The sequence below is a fragment of the Scleropages formosus genome, chromosome 7 (assembly GCF_900964775.1).
Source record: "Scleropages formosus chromosome 7, fSclFor1.1, whole genome shotgun sequence".
Taxonomy (NCBI): domain Eukaryota; kingdom Metazoa; phylum Chordata; class Actinopteri; order Osteoglossiformes; family Osteoglossidae; genus Scleropages; species Scleropages formosus.
This window is the reverse complement of record NC_041812.1, coordinates 32,649,906-32,663,272: the sequence shown is the minus strand read 5'-3', so window position 1 is coordinate 32,663,272 and position 13,367 is coordinate 32,649,906. Positions and strand designations below refer to the sequence as shown.

The 13,367-nt window shown below is 41.0% G+C and overlaps 1 protein-coding gene across 1 annotated transcript in view; it reads right to left on the bottom strand.

Moving 5' to 3' along the window:
• Positions 1-284: 284 nt before the first annotated feature.
• LOC108942031 (microtubule-associated protein 1B-like) overlaps positions 285-13,367 on the bottom strand; it is a 45,847-nt gene continuing 32,764 nt past the window's right edge. The window contains 3 exon segments of the mRNA XM_029253331.1: positions 285-4,268; positions 4,517-4,749; positions 4,850-13,190. Of these exon segments, the coding sequence (XP_029109164.1) occupies positions 4,113-4,268; positions 4,517-4,749; positions 4,850-13,190 (8,730 nt within the window). The 3' untranslated portion in view covers positions 285-4,112.

Genomic DNA, 13,367 nt, shown 5'->3' with positions numbered 1-13,367 from the left:
TGCTTGCATAAAGGTGTTAGAGAAGAAACAAAATAAAGTAATAAAATAGTATAGTAAATAACTTTTTTATGTTTTATTATCACAATATAAAACAATACTTGAATTTAATCTTCCTTAATTGTACACTCTTCTGATGCCTTGTAAAATGAAGACCAAAGTTAACTGACTATGAAATAGTGCTACAGTATTTTCTTTTTTCTTTTCATTAGTATTATGTAATAGGAAAAGTACTATGAAAGGCAAAAGAGACAAACCAAGAAACACTGCTGACTTTCAATAAATATTTTATTGAACACCAGGATGTTTCCCCATTAATTTCAGTAGTTCAATTAGTTCTATACTTTAAATTTAAAGAGATACAGAGAGTTTTTCCACACAAAAAAAGAACAGATGAACTAAGATTAATTTTACAGCGCAGCACAGACTACCTATCACAGTGCCTTCTTGACTACACAGCCAGGCCACATGTGCCGTTTTGGTACCATTAAGACCATTTTAAAAACATTTAGTTTAATTTCCTCTTTAGCTATTACATATAAGATTATAAGTCATGAGATCACATGCATGAACAAGCAGAACCCTCTGGCTGCCATTGATCTGATCAATCAGGTGAGGCTTTTCTATTGCGACTGAGAGCTGACTTTGCACAGGACTCGATGAGGTGTTCATGTGAACAATTTACTTTTTTCTTGAAAAAATGAATTGCAGCACATTTGTATCTGCTAAAAAGAATGTTTTCCTCTGGCAGCCTATGCATGTTTATTTTACGTGTTTTGTATAAGCTCAGTTTGGGCATCTCAACCCTTGTGGTGGTTGCATCAAGAATTTGTTGGAAGGGCAGTGACAATACATTTTAAACCTCCCCAAAAGTCATCATGACTAAAGGGCTTTCTTTTTCTCACTGTAAATAACCTGTCAAAGCTGCATAACCACAGCAAACATAGTCTTTACAGAAACACTAACATCACACTCGTGGGCCCCATTCCATCACCAAAACTGCAGGGCCCATGACACATTTTCCCACTCACACGGTTAAAGCTCCAGATCACAGTGCGGGTCATATTTCTCATTTCCATACCAACACGTTGAGTTACATGACTCATTCATCCATTAATAGCATATATTAGCATTGCATTGCTACATTCAAAAATGTCGTTTCAAGTGAGAGATTGTGCCTCTGGAACTGCAAAATATTTTGTTATTCACTGGGGCACATGGTTCTGAGTAGTTAAGAAGTGCTAGGAATTGCAAATTTATGGGATCTTTTGACAGAAACAAAACCTGTGGTTTTGGGGTCTAATACCAGTTGCTGTGGCTGTGCGAGGTGCATTTCTGGGATTCAACAGTAGAAGCAAAAGTTGTGTTTTTTGGTATCTAGTGTGAAGAACATAATTTTTTAACCATGCCCCCTGTATTCGGACACATAAGCGGATGAACTGGAAAGCCCGATCATTTCACAGTAACTAAGAAAACACACGACCAAAGTAAATCACTGTTGTCACAAAGAAAGAAAAAGCATGTATTTTCTATGGGGTTAGGCTGGAGTGCATGATATCAGTCTTGGGACACAAAAAAGTCCAACAGGTCTAATTTGCTAAGGCATGTCTTTAAGACACCTTGCACTGAGTGCTCTAGTGCATGGTTTCTTGTGTAGACTCCCCTGCTGGATCAGGTGAAAGTGACCCCCAGCCTGCCTTCACAAGCCCATGCCACTCCATCCCAACACACACTATAAACTACATTTTGTTCCACATTTCATCTGCTGGATCAGTTTAACGAAGAATCACTGTTGTACATCACCTTCCCAAGGAGGCGGACAAAGGACGCATACAGGAGTTCTCTCTGTGAAAGAGGCACCTTGATGCTACACTCCCATTTCCAAAATAAAACTTTAGTGCAAATATAACAAACATCATTTCTCAACTAGTGTTGAGAAGCGACTGAATTTTAAAATATAACTGCATAATTGAAACACAAATATCAATGAATAACATGTATTACAAACATTAAAAAAACTACTAATTATACATTTACTGAGAAAATTGTATGAGAGCTGACATATGCAAACCCTGTCGTGCAACTGTAGCCAACCGCAAACAACCCCAAAGCATTCAAATTTATACACACTTAGGGCTAGCAATGATTTAGCTGCATCAGTTTAAAGCATATTTACATTTAGTACATTGGCAGTAATATTTCAAAGACTCACTTGCAGCTACTTGCTCACATGACTGTGAAAATCACCTTTAACTGATTCCCTCCTGTGTGTGCTTTTCTCTCACTTCAAACCTTTGCCATAGGCCTCTGTTCAGCCTTGACCCAGGCAAGGACATTATTCTTGAGTAAAATGTTGCTTATCTAGAGAAATTTTTAAGCAATTAATCCCATGAGGGCTGACATTTCCTTTAACTTTACTGAACTATGGCCTGGTTCTGCATGGGTAAGAAGAAGCCATCCAGCAGGGCCTTCCTAAATGTCACTCCAGAGCTGAAGCTCACGCATGTGAGTGATACTAATGCCAACAACCATGATTAAGTCCATGCCCCACATGTTCCCTCCAACATGTTGTTGTTTATAACAAAATCCAGTCCAGATAGACTTTACAAACCAGCAGACACATGACCAGTTCAACTGGAGTGGTGATACACACGTCAAGATTCCCTTTGTGTTGCCTGGGATAATGCTTCCTGTGCTTTCAAAAATTCAAAGATATTAACAACTCTATACATCTGCAATAATCCAACCCAAAAATGCGTGACTGATAACCTTGAACGGCTGTTTAAGCTTTGGACATGATCCACTTGCTGGAGAGAGACAATATTGTCTAGGCAAGTAGCCTCACTAATGTGCCCAAGTAACCACTGTAATATTGCCACATAACAGCAATTGCTCTGGTAGTAGAATGCACATATTTATGTGTTTACGAGAAACAATTTTGTGTACCAGTCATTTCTACAAAAAAGACTGTTTTAATTAATTCCACATCAGAGACACTACAATTTGCATCGTATAACTCAAGGCTGAAAAACAACAATGGCAACTCTACTTATTTTTAGTCTTTCTTGAAAGAAACAGAAGGAGGCTCAGCTAGGGGGCACAGCAGACCATCTACATTGATACATCTCAAAAACACTTATTTTACACTGAACCTTTTACAATGATTCAGTTTTGTGTAATGCAGGTCTGAGCAAAAGCGATACAAAGAATACATTTCTTAGGGTTTTTGGCCTTTAATTAGGCTTTAACTACCTGTCTGAAACTACAATGTACTGAATAAACAATATAACCGGTGGGGAACTCCTAAACATAATTTTTTGTAATTATTACATCCACCAGACTTCTATATTATAACCACAAACCAAGGCATTTAATTGAACATTCCAAAACCTTTTAATGTCTGGCACAAATTCAAAGATTAGAAACCTACTTACTGTTTTAGTTGTGTAATTTTGTATTTTCTGCTTTGTTGTATAAGGGCTGTCCTAAGAGCTGTCATGTATATAGAGATGTTGGAAAATCAGTTTTGAAAGCTCAACCTTTTCCTTGCTGTCATTAGTAGACAATTACAGCATTTAAATTTGGCCTACAAGTGTCTGGGTGCCATTTCCAGATTAATAGTACCAATTTATCCTGGGATTAAGACAAGGAAATTAGTGTAGTTTTAAGTGAAACAATGACTGGGATGCTGGCTAGATAGTATAGTGATGCCGTGAACAGGGTCCAGTTAATTTTTATTGGAAAAAGGCATAACATGGCATAACATAGGATATAAATCTGTTTCTTCTGGGTCCTCCACCTTGCAAAGCCCTGTGGAGACATGCTACTCATTGCAGCATTGCCCCAACTTCTGGATGCCCTATCATTTGACATCTGTGTTGTTTTGTAATGTTTTGTATTTATAAACCAAAACCAATGCATACAGCCACCATTAGTCTGCTGGGAAATAACAATAATATTAACAAGTTATACATAACCCTTTAAAATGTACATGAAAAACAAGAGGCTTTGTCGTCATTGTCATCACCAGCAACCTGTGAGTTTCTATATTCAAACCCATGTAAGACACTGGTAGCATAGATGGAGAGACAGGGAAGAAAGCTGAAGGAAGGAGCTCAAAACTCAATTTTGCAGGCAGGGAATGACTCATCTTGCATGACCACTGTGCTGCTGCTGGCCAGAACCATAATATTGAGATCCTGTTGCCTCTCATGGGTCTGTTGGTACCATTCACGGGTCACTTCTGTGTCATGGGTGGGGATCAATGTAACCTGTCAGCACAAGGAGAGGCATTAAGCCACTATATTATCTTGCTTAAGAATCTTAAAGACATTTGACACAGAAGGTGAAACATGGCTCTCATGCCAACATGCCAATGTTTTCAATGTCTCATTCTGTGGTCGGCTGTTTTAACAAGAAGGTCACTTTCACAGATGGTCAATGGTGCTTAAATGGAGATTCAGACCTGAAAGTGAAGGAAATATAAATGAGGCTAAAAAGAATGTAGAGGCTCCTTTACCTGGAGATTGGAGCCCCACTGGGCTTTGCCTTCCAGCAGAGCATCCAGTACTCTGCGGCTTGGTTCTCCATTGGCTGCATCGTTTCCACTCACCACATAATAGGCTGCACGCACACGTTTAAAGAACTCCTGGTCTAGATTCTTGCTACTGCAGTGATTGGGGATGTAGGCCAAGTCTACATAAATAGGTGGTCCAGGGGGCACACCTGAACCCAACTTCTGAAAGTTAGAACCTAAGGTGGAAAGGAAATAATATACATAAATAGCTTTGAGCCTTTATACTTTTTTACCATACAAATACAGAATACATACATTATATCATGTTAGTCCCACCTGCACTGTTCTTGACGCCATTCACAAGTCCTCTTCCTGGATTTTGGCTAGATCTGGACACTTCATCCCTGTCTTCTCCTCTGGATCCCTGGTTATCATATGACCTGCTTGGTTTGGATAATTTCTCTGACTGTTGTTTTTTTATTGAAGAAGTATGCGGTAAAGAGTCCTTAGAAGCCGGCTTTATTGATGTGAACATTTTCTTAACTCTAGTCTCAGTTTTACGAACTGGGGAAGCTGACTTTGGCTTCCCAAGTGACTTCCGTACACCTTTGTTAGTCTTCAGATCCTTTCTGAGCAGCTTATCGCCACGATTGTGGTCACTGGACAAAATCTCTGGGTCCACCATACAAACATCTGGATGTGGGGGATGCGGGAATGGGTCCTTCAGGGGTGCGGGTGGTGGATCATGAAACCCTTGGGATAATCTGGGTGAGGGTGAATGATGATTACCTCCACCACTGGAGGAGGACGATTTATCCACTGGCAGGTGCTCTGTGTCTTCATCTGAGTCCAGGTTACCCTCAGCAGTGATGGATGGGCACTCTTCAGTCTCAGGTGGAACATCAGAGTCAGACTGTGAGGGTAATGATTCACTTACAGAAGTAGGTGGAGTCTCTTCTCCAGCTAATCCTAGGCCAGCTGCCATTGTGCCAGGGAAATGGTGAGACCCACTTCCATCACCAAGCTGACTGGAGATATGGTAGCTCTCTTGTCTATGAGAGTTCCTTTTGGATGATTTATGATTATCATCTTCTTGTGAGTGGCTGCCTCTCTGGTCTTCCTCTTCATCACTGGAAAGTTGGTGTGGGCTTGGATTAATGAAAGATGGGGATATCTCTCCTTTGAGTTGTTTATATTCAGGGGAGGTTGAATAGTTGCAGGAAGAGGCTCCCACAGAGACATCTGGAGGAAGGTCAGAGTCATCTGATTTTCTCAGTCTTTCTGTGTAGAAGGAAGAGTGAAAGGCTGTATCAGTTGATCCCAGAGACAGAGGACGAGTGGGACACTCTGACTCTTCATGTTCTGCATTATCCTCTTCTTTATATGGCAAAGATGAAGCAATTTCAGATGCTTCTTGAAGCTTTTGTCCTTCATGCCCAAATGGTCTGCTCTGTTCCTCCTCCTTTCCCCTCCCTACACTTCTCCCTACTTCACCCAGACTTGACAGTTCTGCACCAGAGTTTTGTTCTGTTGCACAGGGAGCTCCTGGTGGACTTAAGTTTACTTCCGTGGGTCCATTTGCTGTTGCTGACTGTACAGACTCCTGTTGGGGAGACATGAGGGCATCAGGAAGAGAGCTTGTGTTGTTGATTGTTGAGCCAAACACCTGCTCAGATAAGGACTGTGGTTTCCTATCTAGATAACCTTGGCTGGGTAGAGAACTTTGGCATTCCTTTGGGCTTGGAACAGTAAACTGTTCCTTTTCACATGGATAAGCTTCTTCCTCACTATCTTCTGCTTCTTCTAAAACATGTTTGTATAATAAATTTGATTCCTGCAGCGAGGAAGAATCATGCAACACTTGTACTTTAGACTCCATCTCAGAAGACTGCAACAGCTGAGAGTAGACTGCTTCAGAACTTTCAGACAACCTGGAGTCATCGACCCATTCAGGCTTATAAAAGAGATTGGTATGCAGTCTGTTGTCCTTTATGGAGCCTTGCAGAGTCTCCTTCTTATCATCCATTGAAGAACTGGGACTTGTCTCATCAAATGGACTGAGAGTGGAGAACTTTGTAAGGCTGGAAGTTGTCTCTACAGCTGTGGTACCGGTGGCCTGCTTTTCTGAAACCTCTAGATATTCATCTTTCAGCAACCCCCCAGAACTTGAAAAAGGTGAATCTATCACAAGGGAGTGCTCCTCTTTGAAAGAGGAGTATTCTAAGCCAGCACTGTCTGGATCCAGCTTGTAAAATGAATCTGAAACAACAGCAGGAGTGTCTGGCTCCTCTCCAAACTGACGGCTAGTTGACAGAGATGCAGGGGTGGAGGAAGAGTAAGTGTAAGATGAAGAAGAAGAGTATGCTGTGGCAAATGTGGTGGTGTAGGTGAAACCTAAGGGATCGACATCCACAGGTTTTTCACTCTCAGCTGACTTCTCTTTTTCCAACAGAAAGTCTTTATCGGTTTCTTTATCACTACGATAGTACTTTCCTTCACATTCCTTAGTTAAATGATCAGGACTGTGAAAATCATCTTTGCCTCTTGACTGACTGGAGTGGAGAGTGTCCTTACTGTCTTCACAATAATAGTCAGGCCCAGGAGAGTGCTCCTTAGAGTTTATGGATCTTAACTCATTGCAGCCTCCAGTGAAGAGAAAGGTAGTTTCCCCAGTATGTTTCTCTTTAGAATCCTCAGACTTTATGTTTTGTATACTGCTGCTGTTAATGGACTCAGAAATTGCTATGGTCATTGAGGGTTTATCTTGGTTTTCAGTGCTGTAGTCCTGTTTGTAAGAAATGGCCTCCTTCTTATCTTCCTTTGCTTCAATTTTTGGGAGTGTTAATGCAGCAGCAGCACCATATTGACTTTTTGATTCCTTCTCAGATGTCTCTTTGGCACCCTTTTCCAAATCTGAGTCACTGGCATCCTCCTCTTCTCCTGTCCCTTCTTCATCACCACCATTGTCATCATCATCCTCCTCCTCATCATCGTCTTCATAATCTTCACCCGTTACTAATGTTATATCTCCCCTATGCAGAGCTTCCTCTTTTTCATAGTGACTTATTGACTGACTTGCAGCAGAACTGGCTTGACAAGTGTACTCAGAACCAAGAATGTTATTTAAAGACTTCTCTAAGGGTACAGTGTACGAAACTGTGCTGGCGTGGCTGTCAGTTTTTGCAATAGATGAAATGAGACCTTTGTGGTCAGGTGAAATGTGGCTAGAACATGTTCCATGTTTTTCAGTCTTATGTGACTCTTTCTCTGACTTAGCAGATTGCTTCTCTTTGTCTGTGATATTCTCTCTCTCTCTTTTCTCAAAAACATAGGACTGAGAGGAAGTCATACAGAGGTGGGCATCCAGGTTAAAATGTCCTGATGCTACTGATGGCAGTTCTTCTTTGTGGTATGTGCTAGAGAGAGATGTACCAGCTTTGGATGACATCTCATTTTTATCTTTATATTCTTCTGGGTAGGATGGTGAGAGGTCAGTTTTTCTTATCTCTTCCATATATGTGTCTTTGTCACAGCTATCAGAATGCTCTTGCTGATGACTTAAAGCAAATGAATATGATTCCTTCTCTGTGGCTGATTTGTGTTCATAAATTTCAGTATATGTAAAGGTCTTGCCATGTACATAAGGGGTATCTTGTCTGATCTCCTGTTCACTTTCTTCCTTCTGACCTTGCTCATGATCTTCATGAAGAAGGAAAGCATGAGGACTTAAATTAACTCCTGTCTCTGTTTTAGCTAATGGTGGCGAATAGCAGACATCATTTTTATTCTTTTCTTCTACTAGTGGAAATGGAGCTTCAATTTCATAATCTCTTCCATTAGCTGATGGTTTAAGTGTAATCTTTTCATCCATATCTGTCTTTTCTGATTGGTCACCTCCACTGGAATAATGAAGTTTCTCCTTTAATTCCCACTCATCATTCTTTGCAACTAACTTTTCGTCAGTATCATTTTCCTTGTCTGAAGACTTTTCCGTCACTTCTTTTTCTAGGAGGAAACATGAAGAAGGTGACGGTGATGCAGCCCTGTGTTTTTTCTCTGTCTGCCAATTTCTCTCCATCTCTGATTTCTCATCTGCTTTAGCAGCTCGACTCACTATTTCTTTGGTGTGATAGTCATCTTCTTCGGGAAACGGCTCTTTGGGTTCGTAGGGTTCCTGAGCAATACACAGCTTTTCTGAGACTGACAGTACCTCACCTACAGATGTCTTTGTGGTAGGATGAATAATCGAGTGGCTATATGTAGCCTCTGATGATATCGTTTCTGTTTTATTTTGGAATGTTCTGTCATGTTCAGGTTCAGGGGAAATTTCATGTACATATGTCACTTGCTCTTTGGCATCAGTAGGGAGTGCTTCCTCTTTACATAATGTGTCACCAAGTTTATCAGTAAAATCAATATGACTAGTTAAGGTAATCTGGGATAGGAGTGCAGATGTAGTATCATGAGTCATATAATCTAACTGACTATGCTCCAGTGACAATGGTCTTGACCCTGCTCCACCTTTACATACGGCTTCTTCCTCTTCTGAGTACAAAGCCTGAGGTTCACGTTCTTTCTCCTTAAAAGAAACATCCTGTGTTTTGTCTGACACAGCTGTTGTGGTCTGTAAATAAGCTGATACAAAGATTTTGTATTCTTCTTGTCTTTTGTCTAATTCTTCCATTACACCTTCACTGGGGGACTTTTCTTCATAAATGTCATCATCATCTAGGAACCTACTCTCTTTTTCCTCAATGAATTTAGTTTTACTACACAGTCTGACCTCCTTTCCATTACAGTCTTCCTCTTCTTCATCATCTGTTTCTTCAAACTTTACCCTTTCCCGAACAATGTCCTGTATCTGAGAATCAGTCTTATGATCGGTTTCAGCTTGAGACACATCTTTACTTTGTGTTAACTCATCAGATACATCAAATTTAATCTCTTGTTTTTCTTGAGCTTCTTCCTTGATACCAAGGACAACCCCTGTCTCCTGTTTTTGTGCAATAGATGTTAACACAGTGTCTTTTTCAAATGCCATAAACTTGTCCACATCTACAAGATGAACTTGTTCACACAAGTCATCCTTTCTCTCATCCTCAGTGGGAGCTATTTTTTGACTTTCTGTCTCGGCTTTCTTTTGTGCTTGCTCTGGTGACACTTCAGTCTTATCCTCTACAGGTGACTGATGAAAAGGAGTATGTCCTGGACTGACTGGTCCAGACTGTGTAGGGGAGGCCATTTTCATAGTGCTGTCCTCCAGACTTAGACACCTGTCTTCGTTGTCTGGGAAAATACTAGACTCTGCCATCAAAGAAGCAGAGTATGACGGAGGAGAAGGAAGTCTTTTAGTAAGTGTACTTCCATTTTTATCAGATACAGATAATTGGCTTTTGTCAAAATCTTTCCCTGCATCATGTAGCACAGATGGAGAGGCATAACCTTCATGGAGCTTGCTAAGTGGAATGTCAGCGTTTGGGGTTTGGTCTTCATCTTCCTCTTCTTCCTCTTCTTCTTCATCTTGCATCTGTATGATCTTTCTTCCGCTCACTGTTTCTGGTACAATAGGCTGGGATTCCTCAGTTGGACTTGTTTTGAAACACTTGTCTTCTTCCAAGGATGAAGTAGGTGAAATAGTACCTGCAGAGTGTAGGTACTCCTTTCCCTGGGTAGCCTCAGTGTGAGTAGATGAAGGAATGCTGTTGACTGTGTCCAGGAGAGAAGATGAGCTTTTCCCAGTTTCAGTTTCAGTTTCAGTTTGAGGTGCTGTTACAGATGCTATAGATTGATCCTCAGCAACAGACGTGGCAAAAGATGATAATTTATCACACTCTGTGATAGATGTGGCTGAAGAAATGTGTTCTTCCTCTGCTAGGGGTGCAGCAACAATATTAGTGGAATACACTACTAAAGCTGGGTCTGGTCCCTCAATAGCTTTCTTAGCTGTCAAGTCAATTGCCTCAGGCACAGCTGCTGCTTTCATCTCTCTCATGCCATGGATGGAATCGAAAGAGCCTGGTTCATCAGGAACAGATATATCATAAGTACTCACTTCATAACGGAGGTGTGTTATTCTGTCTTCAGTCTCCTCATCAGAAATTGTCTGCTCAGTTTCAGAATAACCAGGAATGGTCTCATCCTGGATATAAGAAACATTCTCTGCTGCAGCTGTAGCACCACATATATTGGACTGATATACACCACCATCTTCCTCTTTTACTGGATAATGTGGCTCTTTTGATTTAGAGTCAAACTGCTTGTTGAATTTCTCTTTTGTATCTTCAATTTTACCTTTCATCTCATTTTCTCCAACCAAATTTAGACCCTCAGCTTCCTCAGCCTCTGCTTTTTCAATTAAATCCCCTTCCTCTTCCCCTTTATCCTCAGGTTCACTCTTTTTAAACAGCTCTGTCTTTTCTACCTGTGACATATGTTTTTCTTCTTTTTTCTGTTCTGCAAATTTCTGGTTCACTCTCTCAACCTCTTTAATCTCACTCCCCGTTTTTTGGTCGATCTCAAAACCTGGTTTTGTATCCTGTTCTGGCTCCATTTTGTTTTTTTCAATTTCTTTCATGCCTTTTTCTGTCTTCTGCTCTTCCTTCTTTATGACTTCATTCTCACTCTGAAACTTCTCCTCACCTTCTGATTGTAGCCCAGCCTCATCCTGCTTTAAAATCTGCTTTGCCTGACATGGGGATTCTGGATCAACATGTGTGATTATTATTCCCTCATCAGCAGGCTCCAGGGATGGGAGATTTGTGTCTGTTTTGGTCACAGACATGATTACCAGTTTTTTATCTCCCTCCATAGAAGGGCTTGGTACTACAGCATTATTTACAAGTTGCTCAGGTAGTGTTGGGTTGTCATGAAGGAGCTCAGTTTCTGGCTTTGAAATATCTTCTTTTTTCAGTTCCTGAAAGTCCTTAGTCAGATCTTCTGGGGAAGAGACAGTGGACCTGCTCTCTACAACCACTGGCATTTCTGTAGTTGAAGGTGTGTCTTCTGTGGTTGAACCAACTGGCAGAGCTGGCTGAATGGCTTGCTCCCTCACCATTTTTTTATCTTTGGTTTTCTCTGTCTTCGGTTTTGTATGAACCTTAGCCTTGTTCAGAGTCTTTCTGACCTCTGGGCTGAATGGCTTAAGATCAGGTTTTGTGATCTTTCTAAGATCACTCTTAGCTGCATCTTTTTTTTTATCCTCTTTAACTTTGATGTCTTTTTTCTCGTCTTTTTTAGTTATGTCATCTCTCTTCACTTCACGTCTTTCTTTCTTGATCTCTTTCTTTTCTTTATCCTTTTTCTCATCCATCTTTGACATCCGTTCCTTGGTTTGTTTTTTAACAGATTTCTCTTTTAAGAGTTTCTTTTTTTCCAGCTTTGCTGGGTCAGATGCCTTCAGAGGTTTTGTGGTTCTATCAGTTTCTTTTATCTTCTTCTCTTTTTTTTCAAATTTGTTTTCTTTGATAGAGTCACTCTTGGTTTCTGCCACTGACACATCATCTTCAGGTTCTCTTTTTGTACCCTTTGTTATGTGTGTTTTTGGGGAAGATTTAAGACTCTCTTTACTGTCAGTTCTTTGCTTTATTTTTGTTTGTTTAATAACAGGTAAAGGAGTCCCAGAAGACATATCTTTTTGAGTGGCAACTGGGTACCTCAAAAAATCCAGATGCTTTAACTTTTCAAGTCCCTCAAAAATTTTGTTTTGGGGTGCATTACCTGGAAACAGCACTCTAACAATCTTTTCAGTAGGGCTGGCAGGAAGCCACACCACAAGAGCAGTGACAGATGTCAAATATGGAACAGATATTTCTGCTTCCTTCCCATTAGGAAGGACAATTCCAGTCTTAGCCTTGCTGTTCCCTGCCCACTTCTGCATGAGAAACTGCATTTCCTTGCTATCTTTTACAGGGTTCAAAATGTACATGTCTAATCTACCCACACCCATTTTGTGGAAAAGGGTGATGGGCTCAACAATGTTGCTAACCACTCTAAAAAGAGGCTCAGGCTTGATCCCCAGTTTGTTAAGGTACTGGAGTGTGAGGGAAGCCTCTTCAATGCTCCGTTTCACTTTCAATGTAGACTCAGGCATTCGTAGCTTCTCAGGCACATTGAAAAACACCACACCCAGCTCTGGTGAGATGAGGTTCTTCATCCAATTGCTGTAAGTGGTAGAACCTTGGGATTGCTCCTCTTCTTGCTCTGCAATCTTCCTCTGAAGGAGTCCATTGATTCCTGGGAGATTTTCTGCCCCAATATGGGTGAGAAGGATAGAGTCAATGCGGTCCAGATGTCTGACAAGTTTCCAGAAGCATGATTTTCGTTCAGAACCTCCATCCACAAGAATGTTGAAGCCATTCACTGCAAACAAAGCAGAGTCTCCTCTCCCTCCAGGGAAGATGTAGCAGCATGGTTTGGACAGCTTTAAAAAACCCCCTGAAGTTGGAGGCTCCAGAAGGTCAAAGGGTGATGGGACATCCACTGTTTCTGAGATATACTCAGTGAATTCAGTTACCCCCTCCATGTCCTGCAGCACAGGTTCAGGGTTTAATCTATACTCCAGGAGATCCTGGATAAGAGGATTCTGTTGCCCCAGGCCACCCCAGTTCCCCTCCCCCTGCCAGAACAGTGTGAGTTGGGCCCTCTGCTGTGGGCTTGCACTGGCCAGCAGATGACGAACCTAAAAAGCAGAATGAGGGAAAAATTGTTTTGCGATACACTATATGTTCAACTGTTATCTGGTCAAGGGAGAAGACGTTTGTTTTATGCCATGTATGCTTTCTACCTTCAATCAAGTGTCTCAGTTGAAACTCCTAGCATTATGTTTCACATAATATAAATCATAGTTTCTGTTGAT